The 20,086-nt window shown below is 45.2% G+C and overlaps 2 protein-coding genes and 1 pseudogene across 3 annotated transcripts; 1 reads left to right on the top strand and 2 right to left on the bottom strand.

The window, feature by feature from the left end:
* Positions 1-2,678: 2,678 nt before the first annotated feature.
* LOC105094511 (protein PIP-1-like) lies at positions 2,679-7,715 on the bottom strand. The gene is made up of 3 exons (XM_064482262.1): positions 7,655-7,715; positions 3,580-3,693; positions 2,679-2,811 (listed from the first exon to the last, which is right to left on the bottom strand). Exons 1-3 carry the CDS (start codon positions 7,713-7,715, stop codon positions 2,687-2,689), a joined length of 300 nt encoding a protein of 99 aa, XP_064338332.1. The 3' UTR covers positions 2,679-2,686.
* Positions 6,098-6,999, bottom strand: LOC135318422 (sodium/potassium-transporting ATPase subunit beta-3-like; annotated as a pseudogene).
* Positions 7,716-15,051: 7,336 nt separating the features above from the next.
* Positions 15,052-20,066, top strand: ACRV1 (acrosomal vesicle protein 1). 2 transcript variants are annotated; one of them, XM_010986483.3, is made up of 5 exons: positions 15,052-15,103; positions 17,174-17,242; positions 17,377-17,598; positions 18,946-19,065; positions 19,835-20,066. In XM_010986483.3, exons 1-5 carry the CDS (start codon positions 15,052-15,054, stop codon positions 19,957-19,959), a joined length of 588 nt encoding a protein of 195 aa, XP_010984785.1. In that variant the 3' UTR covers positions 19,960-20,066. The 2 variants fall into 2 exon arrangements, with proteins under 2 accessions (XP_010984785.1, XP_010984784.1); XM_010986482.3 differs by having other exon boundaries at positions 17,302-17,598.
* Positions 20,067-20,086: the final 20 nt, after the last annotated feature.

Here is a 20,086-nt window from a genome sequence, read left to right as displayed (position 1 = left end):
TTGTCATTAATCTATGTGCCAGTACCATACTGTTTTGATGCTGGCCTCATAGAATGAGTTCAGAAGTGTTCCTTCCTCTGCAATTTCTTCGAATATTTTCAAAAGGATATGTGTTAATTCTTCTCTAAATGTTTGGTAGAATTCACCTATGAAGTCATCTGGTTCTGGACTTTTGTTTGTTGTGAGTTTTAAAATTACTGATTCAGCTTAAGTACTGGTAATTTGTATGTTCATATTTTCTATTTCTTCCTCGTTCAGTGTTGGGAGCTTGCTTAGATGGGATACTGGAGAAGGGCTCCCAGAAGAGTACTGGAGACCATGCCACCCGCTTCAATTCCCACAGACTTCCCATTGAGGCCATCGAAGCTTTCTTGGGTTTTCCCTAAACTTCCGGAACACACACAAACAATATGGTGAGGATCACAGCTGTATTATCTGTGTTCTGCTTTGCTGTTAATTTTCAAAACAAACAAAAATAATATAATGTGTGGTAGTGAAAAAAGCTTTATCTAGAAAAACCTCAGACTCTATAAGCCTGGATATTTACATCTGTAAGCCTCAGTTTCCTGATCAGTAAAGAGAGCAGAGTTCACTAGATGTAAGGCAGCTTGCCCCTCCAATCATCTAAGGAGCTGGCACAGAGCTGAGCCCTTTGAGGTGCTGGGCTTGGCACATCTCTGTGCTCCCATATGAGCCCAAGAACTCTCCAGACGGGGATCATCACCTGTGACCTATGGGCCAAATCCAGTCCACTGCCTGCTCCTGGATGGTGCATGCACTAAGGATGGTTTTTACATTTTTTAAACGTTGGAAAAATTCAAGAGAAGAATAGTATTTTATAACATGTGAAAACTATATGAAGTTCAAATTTGAGGATCCATGAATAAAGTTTTGTTAGAACACAGTCATAGTCATTCATTTACATATTTTCTGTGGCTGATTTTGTGCTACACATGGCAGAGCTGAATAGTTATAACAGAGACCATATGGCTCTCAAAGCCTAAAATATTTACTCTCTGGTCCTTTAGAGAAAAGCTTGCCTATCCTCGCTCCAATAAATAACTTGTAGATTGTGGAGAGAAGTATTGTGAACTTTGGAGACAGGTTGGGTGGAAATCTGCTTCCGTAGTTTTGGGAAACTATCACACCTCTCTAGGCTTTCGGTCCCTCATCTACAACATGGGAATAGTAATAGTACATCCCCACCAAAATTTTCTGCAGACACCTCCCAAATGAACTATCACATTAGAATTCTTGTCTCAGGGTCTGCTTCAGGGGAACTCGAACCATGACCGTGGGAAGGACAAGAAAAGCCTTGAGTGTGCAGAATCCATTCTTCTGTGAAAAGTGGGATTCCCGGTCAGGTTTTGAGAGGCTGCCTCCCCCAGAGCTCTACTCCAGTTCACATCATCCACCGCCTGAGCCTAGGACTCATCTCCCAAAATACTGAGCAAGGCAGCTGTGCACAACAGGCTGAATTTTCTCTCTGAGCAAATGCTGGAAAGGCCCTGGGTCCAGAGAAGACCTGAGCATCAGGGAGATGGGGAGGCTGGAGCAGGACCCGGTTACCCACCTGGGCTTGGCAGGGTGGGTCCTCGGTGGCTATAGTGCTGTGAGGGTAGTCAGTAGAAAAGCAAACTGACCTTCCTGGACTCCAGGTGAACTTTGCCCCTTCCCCTCCCGGATGTATGTGGGGGATGACTCCCTCCCATCTGCAGCACTGCTGAGGGCACCTGGCCAACGGACACCTCCCCCACTGGATTTATAGCCTGGACTCATTGCAAATGTGAAGGGGACGCGGTGGGGTGCATTGTACTTACGAAGCCCCTCCTGACACCTCTCATTTATCGTCTTCAGGAATCCCTCCATCTGTTAGTTCCCTCTGAAAACTTCTAAGGTCCCAATTTTCCAGTAGAAATTCTGAACAATCCAGTGACTCCCCTTTGCAGACAGTTGCTAACATCTCTGCTGCTCCAGAAGCTAGACTGGCAGATAGACTTTGCTGCCCCTTAATCTCCTTCCTCCTCCTCTTCCTCCTTTCTTCCCCTTCCTAGGCAGCCTTGTCTGTGGCCTACCGCAGACCACAGATCTCTCTTTTTCGGTGGCCATAATGCTCACAAGCCCTTCCTAGCCCAAAGTCTATGCTGCATTTGGAGGTGGACAGGTGTAAGTTCCACTTCTGTGTTAGATCACTTTGTCATAAGTGCCTCCATTTTTTACTGATTTAAGCCACCAATAACTTCAGAGATTTGTGTCACAACACCTAGCTCACTCAACTAACATATCATTTGTGGACCCCCTCACACTCCCACCATTTTCAGCTTTTGAAGATTCTCCCTTCTCCTTCAGCACCTTCTTCCGGAACACACACAATCACAATTTCATAGTCTTCCCCAGACACTGCCTTTTTAAGCAGCAATCAATGCGACTGAAGATTAGAGCCAGAAAAAGTACCCTTGGACCTCACTATGCCCACCACTTTTTCACTCCAGTTTGGTTTTAAAGACCATCTTGAGGGCATTTCACAATGAAGGGAAGGACATGGGGCCTGAAAACAAAATGAGACTGAGGCTGCTTCTCACAGGGGACCTGTATTCAGATCACAGAGTCTCAGAGACTGTGGTAGCAGAAAGAGATGCTCAGTTAGCTTTAGCCACCAGATCAGGGCAAAAGCTGGGCGCTGTCTTTAGAACTTGTTGCAGAGAGGTGAGTCATGGCAGCATTTAAACTCCACAGTAGTGATGCGATTAAAGAGCTTCATGGGAATACATAGGCTGCTACAACCCTGGTATCCATAGGAAACGGTGTCACCTGGAGAGAGGCAGAGAAGAGGGCAAGTGAGGACCCAGAACCCAGGTTGCAGGCCTGTGGGTGTGGGGTCCAGCATGTCCTGGGGTGCAGCTCAATAAATATTCCAGAATAAATCCGAGGACCAGTGCATCAACAAACTAATCAAGGAATGAGGGGAAAACAGCACTTTCCATGGAGGACTCATGCTCTTGGTAAATATCTGCCTCCTGGGATTGAGATGCTGGAGGTGGGGCCCCCTAGTGGGATCTCCTAGGATAGCTCTGCAAACTTTGCTCAATCAGCTCCCCTCAAAAAACACACACGAGAGGATGAACAAACACTGCCCTCCTCCCGCTCCTCCTTCCTCTCCCCCAACCTCTGTCCCTAGTTCCCCAAACCCCATCACAGTCAGGTCCCACTCAGGGGAATTTCAGCAGCCCAATTCTAGTCACCCTCAGGAGCTAAACAAAAGACCCCTACTTCAGTTACAGGTCACCATCCCAGTTAAGGGCCACTTGGAGCCCAGTACCAGAATGAGATGATACTGCTTCATTAGTTCAGGTTAAAAGAAGAAAACTACCCCTTTTCTATGCTGCTCCTACTCCCAGGGCTCCTGAGAGGCCACCTCCCTGAGTCCTACAGCCACCCCGCCTTGTCCTTGGGGCCCAAGCTCTCATGGGGTCCCACGTGGAGAGGTTCATTCTACCCCCATCACCACCACCCTCAACACCCACTGCCAGCCTCTAACCTCAGGCAAAGGTCACCCAGGAGACCTCAGGCCCCACCTACCTTCGTAGACCTTCTTCAGGAAGCACTCCTCGCTGCCTTGAGTCTGGCAGAAGTTTTCTCCAGTCTCACAGACCCCACTGGCATTGAATCGTTCACACTGGAAACACTGTAGAGCTGGAAAGTCAAACCAGCATAGTGAGGCTCTTCCAGCCCAACCTCCCCACTGGTCAGGAGACAGAGCGCACCTCTGAGCCAGGTGTGGCCTGGACGTGGACCAGTTCCCACCGCCTGAAGAATGTGCTTGGCGTGTGCACCGCTAGGCACAGGATCTGCACCTGAGCATGGATGGCTCTTCCTGTCCTCCCAGGAATGGGCTGTGCTGCTGGAGGAAGGTCAAGTCCTTCACTGCAGCCCTGCTGACCCCACTTGCCAGCTGGCTACCACACCCAGCCCAGGAGACACCACTGAAAACATGCTCCGCGTGAATGGCATCTGCAGAGGCAGAACAGGCGGCTGCTGGAGTTGTGTGAGGAGTTGGCGCTGCCCAGCCCTGCTCTTTCCTTGCCGCAGCTTCATGAGGCCCCCCTCCCCCGTCCTCCTTCATACAGAGCTGGCTCGCTCCATCCACTCTCCCCTTTCATCTGAGGAGTAGGACTCGGAGGAGGACCCCGGGACTCAGCCTATAAGGAGAGCTGAAGGAGGCAGGGAGGGGAGAGAGAGGGGTGGGAGGAGGCAAGATGGGAAGTAAAAGAGAAGATGGGATGAGAGTGAGGTGAGCTAGGGGGAGACTGAAGGGAGAAGGGAGGGCGGGAGGGAGGGACAAATACTTGCCCTGGAGCTGCAGCTCCTGACTCCTCCTTGGGATAAGCACCCAGCAGCCCCTACGCTGTTCAACAGTGAGCACCTGATGTGTGCAAGGCACTATTCCAGGTGTTGGGCTGGGAACAGAGCGCTGAAGGGAGCCGTGAAACATCCATTCCACTTAATTAAACACTAAACAAATAAATGGGGGAAATGACTGACAATGAAGAAATAAGAAAGGTTATTTCAGGTCCTGCTGACTTGTGAAGACGATGAGGCTGAGGAAACGCCGCAGAGAGGGTGTGGTGAGGCAGTGGGGAGGCAAAAATATTTTCCGAGGGGTTATGTAAGCTCAAATCAGAATAATTTTTTAAAAAGTTGACTACTTGACTGGGAGAAGTTGGGAAACTGGTTCCAGGGCAAGTGCAAAGAAAGGTTCTGAGATGGAATTAGCTTGGCCAGTTTGAGAAACAAAAAGAAAAGCACAGGTAAAGTGGAAAACAGTGAGAATATGATAAAGTGGGAGTAAAGAGGCCAGCATGGACCAGACTGTAAGGATGGATCTTCTTACACCTGCGTCTTCCAACACGGTCGCCACAGGCCATAGGTGGCTATCGAGCCTGTGAAATGCAAGCAGTCCAAAGACATGGGCTCTAAGTGAGTTTCAAACACTTAGCACAAAAAATAAAAATTTTAAATTGTTCATCAGTAACTTTGATGTTGATTACATGCTGAAATGATAATATTTTAGATATACTGGGTTAAAGACTATTATTAAAATTGATTTTACACATTCCTTATTTTTTAAAATATGCCTACCAGAAAATTTAAAATTACATATGTAGGTTGGTTTATTTCTTATTTGTACAACACAGGTTAAGCCATCATAAGAATTGGGATTTTATTCAAAGTTGGAGGAGGCCACTAGAGGTTTTTAAATAGGGAGTGACATTAACTGGTTTCTGTTTTGCAAGTACACTCTAGCAGATGTGCAGACAGTAGATTTTAAAGAAGGAGAGAGTAACAGAAGCCCGGGAAAGAGGTAGCAGAAAGAGGAAGTTGAGAATAAAGCCACCAGTCAACCGAGTCAATGTAAGACACGAGAAATTAAAGGTCAAGTATGGACCTAATTAAACTTATAAGCTTTTGTATAGCAAAGGAAACCATAAGCAAAAGAAAATGACAACCTACAGAATGGGAGAAAGTATTTGCATATGATGTGACTGACAAAGGCTTAATCTCCAGAATATATAAACAGCTCATAAAACTTAATAACAAAAACCAAACAACCCAATCCAAAAACAGACAGAAGACCTAAACAAGCAATTCTCCAATGAAGACATACAAATGGCCAATAGGCGCATGAAAAAATGCTCAATATCACTAATTATCAGAGAAATGCAAATCAAAACTATAATGAGGTATCACCTCACACCAGTCAGAATGGCCATCATTCAAAAGTCCACGAATGATAAATGCTGGAGAGGCTGTGGAGAAAAGGGAACCCTCCTGCACTGCTGGTGGGAATGTAGTTTGGTGCAGCCATAATGGAAAACAGTATGGAGATTCCTCAAAAAACTAAAAATAGACTTACCACATGACCCAGCAATCCAACTTCTGAGTATGTATCTGGAGGGAATGCTAATCCGAAAAGATACATGCACCCTAATGTTCATAGCAGCACTATGTATACAATAGCCAAGACATAGAGACAACCTAAATGTCCATCAATAGATGACTGGATAAAGAAGTTGTTTTATATTTATACAGTGGAATACTACTGTAATGGCTGTAGATAATTCACATGCAGTTTCTTTCCATAATACGGAAAATATTTTAAGTCTATCTTTCTATTGGAAGGATAAGTGGCTAGAACTGCTGTGTTTTCACTCTTCAAAATACATTCTATCCTTGGTTCTCCTTGAGGCTTTAATCCAATTATTCTGTTCATTTTCACAAGAATACAAGGGTTTCCTCTGGAGTAGCCAAACTCAGGGTCATCCACACCATCACATGCTTCAAGTAAGACAAGAGGAAATTGACTTGCAACATTAACTGGACCCTTCTGTTCAAACAGTGCTCCATCAGGACAAACTGTGAGATTCTTCTGTTCTAAGTCATATGGCTTTAGGAACTTCTTAAGGTCATCAATGTACCCTTGACAGGACTGTGGATCAGACCTGCTGAATGATTAATCCAACGCAGTCATTGGTTTTGGAAAAACCATAAGTCCTGGACTAGGAATCTGGTCATGGTATTTTGGAACCTCATCATTCAGGGTCTAAAGCATAACCCACATTGTGAATTAAAAGAGTGCAGCCAGGAACCCATAAAAGGTTACAGAGAAGAGCAAGATCAAGCCGCAGCTCTTGGCGGTGCGCCCAGGAACTCCCCAGTGGTCGGACTGTAGATGAAGAGCCTCCACTCGGCCGGGCTTTGGTTGAAGGACTTCTCTCGCTTCGCCGCGGTGTGTGTGCCGTGTGCCGACGGCGAGGGGAGCGGCGGCCGCGGGAACGCGGCGGCGCATCCCGGCTGGAGCGGCGGCAGGCGGCCGGCAGAGGAGACCTCCCGGTTGCCGTGGGCGCTCCAGCCCGTGTTCCACACTTTGTTTTTTGTTCTTGCTAAAAAGCCCCCCAAATTGGTTGCATTTTGGTCGTGTAGTATAGTGTCTAACTTCATTTTCTGATGTTTCACAGCCGACAGCCTTGAAGTCTCTCCCCTTTCCCCCTATATCTGGGCGCCAGGAGCCCCCTCCTTCACCACTGGTGGGAGTTTCAAACCACACACGCCCCGGCCTGCAGGAAGGAGCCTCGCCCTGCCGCTCTCCCTCACTGCCGTGTAAATTCAAGACTGTCTCCTTTCTCAGCTCCCTCAAGCCATTTTGAGACCAGCTTGACAGTAAGCCCTGCTCTCCCAAGAAAGCCTCATTAGGTAAGTAATAAACCTTTTCATTCCCTCCTGGTACATGTGTGGCATCACCAGTCTTGACAGCTGAACCGAATTTTGGGTGAGGGTCCATCCTGTTTCTGCAGGATAACCCCAGCAGTTTGAAATCTTAAAGCATTCAACAAATGGAGTACCCAAGCACTTCAGCTTTCAAAAATGTTTAAAGCAGTTGAAATCAAGAGACTCTGAAGCAGAAAGATATTACTGTATCCCCAGAAAAGCAAAATGACCCTCTTAAATCATAATGTATATGGTAGTCTTATCTGTTGGACATTCCAATGTCAAGGCAGGGAGACGTAGAGTCAAAACAGGTGACACCTGGAAACATAACCTGCCACTCATACAGATTCTCCTTAGTCCCCACTGCCTTCCTGCCCCAGGGACTCACCTTGCAGGGAGCCCAGCAGCAAGGACAGGACCACCAGCAGCAGCAGGAGGCTCTTACCCATCTCTGGATTCCGTCCCAGCTCCAAGGATTTGCAAGAGGCAGGACAGAACCACAGTCCTCAAGAGCCTCTGAGATCCCAGACTTATAAATCCAGGCTGGGAGGAGCAGCCAGTGGCCGCCCAGACAGAGGACTGCACTTCCTTCAGCAAACAGGGTGCCTGAAGGAACCTGGGCCCTGCATTCCTTCCAGCATTACTGGCCCTACTCACCTTTACTGGCCCTGCTGAGGGAGCCAAGTTATGTAAGAACTGGCTCTTTTCACAGCTGTAACGTGGAAGGCTAGAGTCTGATTATATCGCCCAAGGATTTGGGGAGTTCAATCGAGTTAGTGAAGTTTCACCATGTAAAGAGGTTTGCCATACTAAAGAGCGCTACTAGAGGGATGGTGTGACTAAAGATTCTCCAACTAAGGCTACTCTCTTTTTAAAATAAGCCTAGGGAAATAAACACATGCTTAGAATTTGGTAAAGTACAGCTCAGACACAAAGAGATTTTAATGGTAGTATTGCCTCCTTTCTTGGAAATGAAACACATCTGCATTTGTTTTGTCATGTTTTGGCAAACAGGAGCAAAGTGGAGCGTTTCTCCCCAAATCTTCGAGATGTATGCTACAAGCAACCCATAGTTGTCGTCATTTTTTCATCTCACTATTTCTTTTTAAGTAGAATTGTCTGTTCTGGATGCTACATTACAGCCAGTGGAGAACTCCCTTTCCAGAATGGTGTCAGGAGGAGATCTGCAGACCCAACTCCACCCCACCCAATGAAACCACTATAACTGGGAAAACAGATTTTTTTAAATGATCATTTTAACTCTCTAGAAATTGTCCTAAGGGCATACAGTAAATCAAGGAATATTTCCCCAAGAAAATCTCAGTAAGAACAATGAGGATCTGCAGCACCTGAACCACAACTTGCTCTCTTCCTCCCTCTCCCTCCCAGCTCAGCATGAAAGAAACTCCACTCTCTGTTGGTATGGCTGAGGAAATGGGGTACTTTCCCCCCTCCTCCCACTTAAGGGATGTGGCATCTCACTGGGAGGTTTAGACCATTAGCATTCCTCAAGCACCCCAGCTCCAAGTTGCAGAAGCTAAATTCCTGCAAATGTGGCCAAGACAGGTGGGTCCCTCCCCCACCTAGCCCCCACCCAGAAAGCAGAGCCTCTAACCCTGGTATGGCAGGCTGATAATGCTGAGTCCCAATTACCCCAGCTCACTTTATGGCAGGGATTCCATTCCAAGAAATGCAAGACAAGAAGGCCAAAGGCTACCACCCCTGGGCAGTACCTTGCTTGGATGTAGCTCGGCTAAGTAGGCCCCTGCCCCTCCACAAGCTCTTGGGAAATGGCTTAGAGATTTTGCCAAGGGAGAGGGGCAGTCCATAAGGATGGAAGAATCTGAAGTTCTCCCAAAGGAGCGAACTTTATTCTAAACAGAGTGTGGGGGCACTCATGAATAAGGGCACCGTCATAAACAACACAGGGTAGTAAGCAGTTAAAACGGAGGAGCTTATCTCCCTGAGAGCAACACGTTAAACTGTAGGTTAGCTAGTTTACCAGAGACAACTGGAGAAAGACTCATCTAAGAAAAATCCTACTGGGGGCAGAACAAATATGAAAGCCTGGCTGGAAAAATGACCTTTGCAAAAGGGCCTGAAATTAATCGCATCAGATTATGAAGCTTTTCATTATCTCAGGGCATTGCTCACAGAGCCATCAGCCAGTTATGCATGGAGCACACAGCTTGGTGTGATACCAATGGAGGCTGACAGGTTAACAGAGCATCAGGGAGACAGATGTTCCCAAAGAGCCTTGGTCATCCACTCTCATCTCAGGGTGACTGCGACCCTGCACACGCCTGTGCCCTCCGAGAGGTGACATCAGAGGTGTCACGCTGCAGGGGAAATAGATGTCACTGAAATTGTCCAGCCAAGTCACTAAACAAACAAAATGACAAGAAGCCCTGGGAGGTGACGTGAAAGAGCAGGAATCAGTATCCAGAGTTGCTATAATAATTTACCTAAAATGTTCAGGTTTCAACCCAAAATTATGAGACATGCAAAGAAACAGGAAAGTATGACCCATACACAGGAAGGGGGAAAAAACAGCCAGTAAAAACTGCCTGTGATTGGGGGGTGGAAGGAGTCAAGAGGGAGATGTGAAAGACTAGAAAACTGAGGTGGCTCCTGAGTGACTCAGGCCTGTGCCTCTAGCTAAACTGATCTTGTGACTGACACGCTCCCCACCCTGTGCACTCTTTCCTTAGAATAACTTATCCTTTTACCCTAGAGGTCTTGAAAGAAGATCACGGACTGAACCTCCAGAAAATGGGCAGAACCTCCTAAATTCCTCCGTAACAACAGCAAGTTCTTATTAAGATGAAAGGAATGTAGCCCCTGCTCACACCCTGATTGCTATCACCCTCCTGCTCCCATTTTTCTATCGAACCCCAGGACCCTTACCCCAAGACAGGCTCACAGCCTTTAAGGCACTAGCCGGCTGTGACTCCCTTTGCCTGGCAAAGCAATAAAGTGGTTCTTTCTGATTTCCCCAAAACTCTGCCTCTAACTCAATTCTGCTATCAGGGTACAGAGGCCAGTTTTTCAGCAACAGATGTTGGTCAAAGGGTACAAATTTCATTGTAACGTGACTAAGTTTTAGAGATCTACTGTGCAGCATGGTGACTATAGTTAATAAAATTGTATTGTATACTTGAAATTTGCTAAGAGAGTAGATCTTAAGTTTTCTTACCCCCCCACACACATACACAAAGATAACTATATAAGATAGATGTTTTAATTAGCTTGATTGTGGTAATCATTTCACAATATACACATATATGAAATCATCACATTGTACCTTTTAAATATACATAATTTTTATTGCCAGTTATACCTTCATAAAGCTGGGGGGAGTGGGGAAAGGAAACTTTCTGTGAGACACCCAAATGTCACAGTTAACAAATACGTAATTATATGACTAGTCCTGTTTCCCTGGGGAGCCCTGACTGATATATTATCCAAAAAGTTCAACAAATTCTTAGTAGGATAAACACGAAGAGATTTATACCTAATATACCACAGTAAAAATGTTAAAAGACAAAAAAAAAAAAAATCTTGTAAGCAGCAAGAAAAAAGTGACTCGTGACATACAAAAGATTCCCTCAATAAGATTAAAAGCTGGTTTCTCCTCAGAAATAATGGAGGCCAGAAGCGGTGGGGTGACAGATTCAAACTGCTGAAAGGAAAAAAACCTATCAACCAAGAATTCTACATTCACAAAGTTCATCTTTCAAAAACGAAGGTGAAATAATGGCATTCCCCCATAGACAGCCTGGGAGGGCTGGGGGTGGGCAGCAGTTGGTAAACACCATCTTATCCTCTGGGTTTTTCTCCAGACTAAGAGAGAGATTTCTACCAAATAACATGTGCCGTGTATAAAATGCATCCCAATTACACAGTGAAAGATGCTGAAAGAAAAAAAAAAGTAATTTTTTTGTTTCTTGCATATATTATAAATGATTTTTAATCTGTTGCTAGGAAATAAATATTCCCTAGATTTCTTAGTGTTCCTATAAAAGGTCCATCCTCTTGGGATAAGGAAATGTATACAGTTTAAAGATTTAAAAAAAAAAAAAAAGGTGTGCTCTCACTGCCCCTGGAAACATTCCACTTTTCACAAACCAAAAGAATTAGAATTGTCTACTTAATTGCTCTGATTTGGGGGAATAATAAGCAGTAAGATTCTCTTATCTCTCTGAAAGGGCCGAGTAACTACTGCCTGAACCTGGGCCGTAGGTTAAGCTCCAGGTGGCCAGGCAGACCGGGGCACTCGTACCCTTGAGGGCATTTATGTTCAGGCAATAATGTGGCCTGGAGCCTGGGAGACACTTCCAAGTTGTAAAAGCCTCAGATATATGATTGCCCTTGGAGATGTTTTATTTCCATAGCAGCGAGTTGCAGTGAGAATCCAGGAATCTCCAAGGAGCAAAAGTTTTTCTCCCTCCTTTCAGGAAAGGCTGAGGACAGCTGTCTTTCTCTTGTGTATAAGTAGCCCCAAATCCATTTTCTCCCACTTTTGCCTATGGAATGTGCAGCCACTTGTGTAGAAGATTTTTCCACTTTTATTGCATCACCCCAAGAGTAACGACTAGAGCAAGGGGGGACCACCCACTTATTCCTTACCATAAGGTAATTAATTAAAAACTACCCCTGATGCAGAACATTTCACATGTACTTTTAGAATAAAATTAATAAAGACACATGTCAAGTGCATAACAATTTTTAAAGTGTTATTTTAGAAGTAAAATATTGTTTTGTTGTGTAAATGCAATATACTACACACTGGAGTCAGGAAGTCATATATTCCTGATGCAGTGGTCTTTTACTAACTCTGAAAAAGAAATTAAAACCTCCTGTCTTGAACAACCAAAAAAAAAAAAAAAATCTCGGCATTCACTGCAATGGAAACTGAACCATCATAAAACTTAAGTGAGAAGTATTTCCTCAGAAGTGTTAAGGGCCCATATCTGGGAAAACTCATGTTTGTACTCTGCTCAGTCAGCATCCTTAGAATCAGAGGGTCGGGAGAACACTTTGCCCACCCCTATCCTCAGACCATTATCCGTTAGATAACAGTAGCCATAGTGCTTAGAACCCACAGTGCTGTTAGAGACCCACAAAAATGTCAGAGTCTTTTAAAATCAGAAGAAAAATGAACTTTTAAGCCAAAATATACATATGTTCCTATGTGACTGAAGCATTGTTCTGTACACCAGAAATCAACACAACATTGTAAACTGACTATATGTCAATAAAAATATTTTTAAAATGCACTATCTAAGAAGCACAATAAAATGAGGTGTGCCTGTAACAAGCTAAAGGTCCTAGGAACAGAGCTGGAGTACAGATGATGAATTCAGGATCACACATGCAGTTTCGGGTGTTCTGGAATACCCAAGTAGAAATGTCCCCTTGGTAGCTGGATATATGGGTCTGAACTAAAAAGAGAGGAATCGGTAGGTCAGGCTGCTGGATTCGGGGAGTCTTCAATTGGTAGGTGGTGACTGACATGGATTAAGACTTCCCAGGGAGTGTGTGAAGAGTTAAGAATTAATTTTTACCTTCACCCCCCCGGCCCAGTAACCGTAAGGTTGTTTTCTGTGTCTGTAAGTCTGTGTTTTGTAAATCAGTTCATCTGTGAGTTGGGGCTGAGCTAGCTAGTCCTTCGGGTCATTTAGGGGCATTAGAAATAGGAACATTAACTCATCTAGGATTTAAGAGGTCAGCAGAGGAGGGAAGCGCAGACTGGAATGCCTCTAGGTATCTCAGCTCCGGAGCTGTTCAGGTTCCACAGTGAGTTCTCCATCACCGCATGTTTTCTTATACAGTGGCCTGAGAGACTCACAGGTTGGACTCGAGCACTGGACTGCTGGACACAGGGAGACAGTTTCTGCAGGAGAGCCCAGCAAGAGCCCGCCTGGGTGGGACTGAGATCTAGTCCTGCAAAGCCAACCTTAAGAAAAGAGGAAGGAAGAAGTTGGAGGATGAAGTTTAAAGAGAGAGCATTCAGGCTTTAAGGTCTTATTTTTCAATACTGTCACTTCTGGAGAGGAGTGAGGCAGGGCTATACCAGAATGTTCTGACAGTTGCAAAGAGGGCTGCTGGCAAACTTTAAACTGGTGGGTGGGATAGAGAACACCTCTTCCTTTCCCCTACTTTCCACTGCTTCTAACAACAAAAGTTGGAGCCGGTGTGATCTCAGCTGCTTCTCCTAACTCACTCCACATGAAGGAAAGGAACCATTGAAAGTGTGCCCTGTCACACTGTCCTCTACCCCAAAGGAGCCCAGCCACAGACCTGGAAATCCTCGTTTTCGCCTCCAACTCAAGCCAAGTAGGACAGGCCTCTGCAACTTTGGACCCCTGTGGTCCTGCTTTCTCCAGCTGACCCAGTCTTCAGCCAGCCCACCCTAGGGGCTCTCTATAGACTTTCCTCCATGAGACAGAGAGAGGCCCAGAAAAGGCAATTCATTCATTCCTTCATTCAGGAAGAATTGATTAAGCACCTATTATGTGACAAACCTGCTGTTACATAGTGGGGATACAACAGTGATCAAGACACACAAGGACCCCTCTTTCAAGGAGCTTAGAGTCCAATGGAGGAAACACATTAAACCAATAATTATTAGAGTGACAAATAAAACTATTTTAGATCCAGCATTCAGTGGTACATGTAACAAAGTGGTCCAAGAGAGGTGAGCAGGGAAGAGGTAGATGGGGGCTGGGATATCTCTGTCACCCAGTCCTTCCAAAGTCCTAGCTTAATACCAGGTGGATGCTTCACTGCATCCATCTTAGCTTGGCTACCCCCTTGATAGAAGTTACAGCTCAAGGTACAGCTTTCAAGCATCCCATGTAGATCCCTATTCTGTACCAATATCATGTAAATTCTCCTCAGTTACCCATGTGAGTTTGCCATCTGTTTCCTGCCAAAACCATGATTTGGTGCCAGCCTTTATGAAAAGGCTATTTACAGAAGCGGGCAGGGTTAAAGAATTTTTTAAAAGTTGGGGCATCTAGGTTTTAGCAACAGGAAGAAACCATCATCACCCTAGGACTAAGAGGGCAAGGGAAGGAAAACATGTTACCGTAGCCTGGTTGAGAGGCAGAGCCATGGAAAAGAGGACACTCAACAGAAACCATCATGTAAAGACTGAGCCAGTGTCAGAACTGTGGCAGAACGGTATTAGGAGGAATAAATACATCGATCTCAATCTGTGTTTGTGTTTGTGGGTGTGTGTTTGTGTGTGTGTGTGTGTGTGTGTGTGTGTGTGTTTCCTTCTCCAGAATCCCATCGGCTAAACACAATCTGAAGCCAAACCCAACCAGCACTCGGATGATCAAGTCAATAGAGGTCTGCCTTCTGGGGTATAAAAAGGGCTGATTTGGAGAGCCAGACAGAAAATAACCAGCTAATCACTCCTCACTGTCAAGAACACTTTTCAAAGAGAGTAGATAGCTTTTTAAAACGTATTACAAAGAATATACCTTATTTTGGTAATAAGATTTTTTTAAAGATAGGGCAGAGAGCCCCAGTACACCACCACACACATGTCAAATTAGCTTAACAGGTCCAACTTGCCAGGGTTGTTAGCGGGCCAGCCTGCCTGAGCAGGTGACATACGGGCCTCAGAGCACAACCCATTGTGAGGAAGCACGGATTGTTTCTGAGGTTCTAGAATCCCCAGACGCTGTGGCTCAGCAGTGGGAGCTTCTGCTCACGTATGCTTCACGGCTCCTGGGTACCCCACACCAGGGGCCCCTCTTTCCCAAATTCCAGATGAAGATGTTTCTCTTACTAGTGAGTCTTTATCTGCTTGGATCTGCCAGAGGTGAGTCCTCTCTCTTGGCTCTTGGGGGACATTTAACAGGCCTCTTTAAGGTGCTTCAGCCCTTGAAGGAAGGCCAGTATCTTGGTTACTCAAATCAGTCTGACTCAGAATTAGGAACAGCTAAGCAAGTTCAGCTCTGAGAGCTGCAGAAGCAGCTGATTGCTCCCAGTTACAGCTTCACCATCAGAGACTGACTTGGCGCAGTATCATTCTTACTTCTTTCAGCCACTCAACATTTGTATCTGATGCTCTGTGGAACAAGAAGGTAGGTCTAGGGGTTCTGCAGGAGTCCAGTGTAGGTCTTTCCGAGTGAACTGAGTGTCAGGGATCCTTGTTTGTTGTAGCAAGGAGAGAGACAAGGAGATGGGAATGGGTTAAGCCCAGAAAGTCACCGCTAAACACAGCACGGCTGTGGGACAGAGACCCGACCGGCTCGCCTTCATGGCTATGGTCCCTCTATCCCGTTCTCTATTTCCTCTTTCAGGATCCCTGTTCATGGTGGGCTGTGCTCCCCCAGCTCCTACAGAAGAAGTGAGAGGCCATGAGCTCTGAGCCGTCAGTTAAATGACAAATGTCTTCTGTGATGTTGGTTCTCAGATTTGGTCTTTTGCTTTCTTAGACTTTTAAAAGTTGACTCAGAAATGTAGGTACATTCCTGCCAGACAGTGGTAGGTGCCAGCCACTTGGTGAAATAAACTATAAGAATGACTAAGAAATCAGTGTGCTTTCAAGCCTCCTTTTGGTATCAGAAATCTCTTTATAAAATCTCTTTATAAAAACTTCTGAGATTTTTGATGAATCAGTCAAGCAGATAGTATTTCTGTAACAACTTTTTAAAATAAAAAACTCCTAAAAGCCTTAGCCAATCTTACCTTTCCTGTATCAACATATTCTAATCCCAGGCTTTCAGAGGGTTGTAAGGACTGTGATTATAAGGACTTCAGACCTAGAGTACTTTGGGGCCTTAGGCCTCAAAGAGCCTGGATTCCTCTCAATTTTTGTCTAGGATTAATAACTTAGTCATTATCGTCATTCACCACCCTCTTGTAGGTTATTCAGTCTAAATCAGTCACTCAGAGTCAATCAAATTGTTTGATGCTACACTTAATAAAATAAAATTTATCTTAAGGAATATTTGTCTGACAGTCATTGATGAGATGGATTAAAGGTATAAGAGAGTGGTCAGAAGAGAACGATCAGCTATGAAATTTGTAATTCCAAGTGCAAGGTGGGGAAGAGGAAAGACTAAAATTAATCGAGCACTTAAGCAATGGACTAGGTGCTTCACAACTTACCTTGCTGAATAATCACGACGACTCCATGACGCAGGTGTAAGTGGTATGTCACAAGGAATCTCAGTTCAAAGATACAGGAGCAAATGTTTTTATCTTAATAATCAATAGCAACTTGGCTTTGAGTCTCCAACCCACGTGGGCTGGGGACTGATTGTGGGAAAGAATGTGAACTTGCCAAATAAAGGTAGGTCTTCATCCCTTGTGATAATTTTTGTGCTTTCATTAGATACTTGTCATCTCCCATTTAAAATGTGTCTTATTCAAAGTGTAAAACCTTCCACTCTCAGTTTCAGCTAGAATTACTCCGTTATTGAAACAGCTTGCTTTCTCTCTCCCTCCGGTATCTCCATTCTTACCTTTCATCCATAGAGGAACTGGAGGGAGGCTAGTGGTGAAATTCTGATTACATGAATGATGATACATCGATGTCCTCATGCTGGCTTTGTCCGGGATGCACAAGTGCTTTTGGTGCTAGGTGAGTGGGCCCCTCTGTGCCCACTCAGTACACACAGATCCGCATAAATATTATGGATCTTAAAACTCTTCCCTTCAATCACAGAGGTGGTCTTTTGTGTGTTTCGTTAACACCTCTGTCCTCCATGGTCTCTCAGGTAATTGTTTGACTTCCTCCAACATCTGCAACATCTTCAAGTGCTTGATCTAGGTCCCCAGGAAGCCTAGGAATCCCACAACCTTACTCCATAGGAAAGTACTCTTTACCCTGACATCCTCTCTCACCTTCACTGTCTCTCCTTTTGTTACTTCTCCATCCCAGGATCATCAGGTCAACCTGATGAGCTTCCTGGCTCTCTGGATCATCAAGCTTCAGTTCAGCAACTTTCAGGTGATTACTTTCACTTGCAAATCTTTCAGAATGTGAGGCTTTGTACAAGACTGCTTCAGGTGAGGACGCCTTTAGCGAGCATGCTGCAGTTGAACACGCTTCGGGTGAGCACACTGCCGTTGAACACGCTTCAGGTGAACAAGCTGCGGCTGAACACGCTTCGGGCGAGCACGCTTCAGGTGAACACGCTTCCAGTGAACAACCTTCAGGTGAACAGCCTTCAGTTGAAAAGCCTGCAGGTGAGCAGCCTTCAGGTCAACAGCCTTCGGGTGAACAGCCTTCAGGTGAACAGGTCGCAGGTGAGCAGTCATCAGGTGAAGAGCCTTCAGGCCTTCCACCGTCAAGCACAGTTTCAGGTGAGCCACACTTGGATGGGTGCCAGTTCCTGACTTCAGGTGGGAAGTAGGTAACACATCAAGAAAATCCATTTTAAGGAGCTTAGAAGAAATAATGGCTCAGATACTTCACAAACAGCTCCCCCAAAGACTCTTTACATTTATTTACAATAATACCAGGGGTCAGGATCCAAGTTTTGTGGGGCCCTGAAGGTTAAACAATTCAGGGGGGCCTCTTTAAGAAAAGGACACAAATGCAAAATGCCAGCGGACCCTCCAACTTCACTCTACGTAAGGAATTATGAATACAGATGCCCGTGGCTCCCTGGGAAGGGGCTCACGGAGGCCACCTCTGTAAGCTTCATGCGAAATCTGCCTCTGAACAAGCTATGCTCAAATGCTTTGCAAGCCCTGTAAAGAGATGTCTAGTCCTGGACTTGGTAGCTCTTTGTTTTTTCTTTGTTTGAATGTGGAAAGTAAATCATGGAGACACTTTTGTCTATTAGATCCGGAAATAAGTTCCCAGAACAACTTCAATTCTTTGGCTTTTACTGAAAAGCGGTTGTTCAAGGAAGGAAAACAAGATCCAAGTTTTCATGATTCAAGTTATTACCTACCAGACACAAACATTTCATGTTTCACCCACTGTGTAAGAGTGTCCCAGATTTCCAGGTGAGAGAAGTGAGGCCAACATCAACTGGCTAGAAAGTAGCAAACTTTGGGTTCAAACTTAGGTCCGACTTCAAAGCCCAGATTCCTTCCACTTTCTATTTCCTTAATTAGGGGACTGGCAGTGGAGACAGTAAGAGAAGCAATATGGAATCGTTTCAAAGAGTATGAATGCCCTTTGTGAAAAATCAACCTTGTTGAAGGTCAACTTGAGAATGGAGAATGACACAGACACTTTACAGGGTTTGCAACATTAGAGCATTCTAACAGAGCTTATTAATCAAATTTTACTACAAATGTTTGTGCTTTGTGGATAAGTGGGAGTGTACAGGGAGTATGGAAGGGAGTCAGTCACATGAGCTCTACTTGGCTCCTACTGAGTTAGACACCACAGAAGGGAATCTAATTATACATGTCCAGGAAGCCACGGGCATATGAATTAAGAGTCAGTATTAGAGAGATAAACGCGGGATTCATCAGCAATGAAAATCACAGACGAAGTAGTAAGAATGCAGGAGTTCTCTGGTACGGGAAAAAGAATATGTCTTTTAGACACAGACCCTTCACATCCCCAACAAGAACCAAGAAATGGAATGTACCCTCGCCACTTGTTGCCCATCATCCCTCCCCAGATGTGTGACCCAAGGCTACACACCTGGATCATAAGGTTATTTCATCAGGCTTATCTTAAATTTTCAGGCCCGGCATTAAATTGCCACACATGCTCTTTTATGAATGAGCAAGGAAAATGTCTTCGTGGAGAGGGAGTCTGCACTACTCAGAATTCCCAGCAGTGCATGTTAAAGAAGATCTTTGAAGGTATATGGGGACTTCACGACCAATCTTTGCCAGAGAACACATCAGCCAGCTTGAGTACTGATGGGAGCAGTTAGGGTGGCGGGGGCCTGAGGAGGGACCAAGCTGTGATTCCTCAGAACCTTGGAGATTCATGAGAACCTCATCCTTTCGGGAATTAAGAGTAGAGTTCCAGCTACTTAGAGAAAGGTAGAGGCCCTTCCCAGCAGGTCTAAGATGTCTTAAAAGGAGGCAGGGAGATTGGCTGTCTCTTCCTATTAAAGAAAAGTGTGAGTTGCCCCTTGAGCTGTTGAGACATTGAATGTAAGCTCAGGAATGTTTCTATCTTATTCATAACTATGTACTCCTAGCACTTGGCACAATGTCCAACCCATGGTAGGCCTTTAGTAAATACTGAATAAATGAATGAACTAATAAACAATGGCCCACCAGTCTGCGTTCACAGGTTGCCAGATGTGTCTGAGTGTATTCCCACACCTCTCTACCCTTCATTCAATCCTCATCCCCCAAACAAGGAAGAGATCTTGGTTACTTCCACCTCGTGAACCACAATGCCTGACTTCCCTTGTGGTTTACCTGGCCTCTCACTAGACAGAGTGGGCAACTGATCTGAGGAAAGGCCCAGAAGATGCAGATGGAAGGGGAGGGAGAGAAAGAATATACAAGTTGGAGGACTTGGCCGTGCCTCCATGGCAACTCTGGGGACCACGGATGGAGGCTAAGGCTAGAGGAGGAAGCTTTCTGCTCACTACACTGTCTCTGCTTCTTTCAGGTGGAAAACTTCAATTTATGGTTCAAGGGTGTGAGAACATGTGCCCATCTATGAACCTCTTCTCCCACGGAACCAGGATGCAAATTATATGCTGTCAGAACCAGTCTTTCTGCAACAAGATCTAGAAGACTGTGCGCTTGCTTCTTGCTCCATCACCCTCCTGGTCTCAATTTATATTTAGTTTCTACTTCACTCAACAACTGATCACATCTTCCTCTGCCTGAGTGTTGGGCAAGATGCTCAAATATCTTC

This window comes from Camelus dromedarius, chromosome 34 (assembly GCF_036321535.1).
Source record: "Camelus dromedarius isolate mCamDro1 chromosome 34, mCamDro1.pat, whole genome shotgun sequence".
Taxonomy (NCBI): domain Eukaryota; kingdom Metazoa; phylum Chordata; class Mammalia; order Artiodactyla; family Camelidae; genus Camelus; species Camelus dromedarius.
The sequence above is the reverse complement of the archived record's forward strand: the minus strand, read 5'-3'. Positions and strand labels throughout refer to the sequence as shown.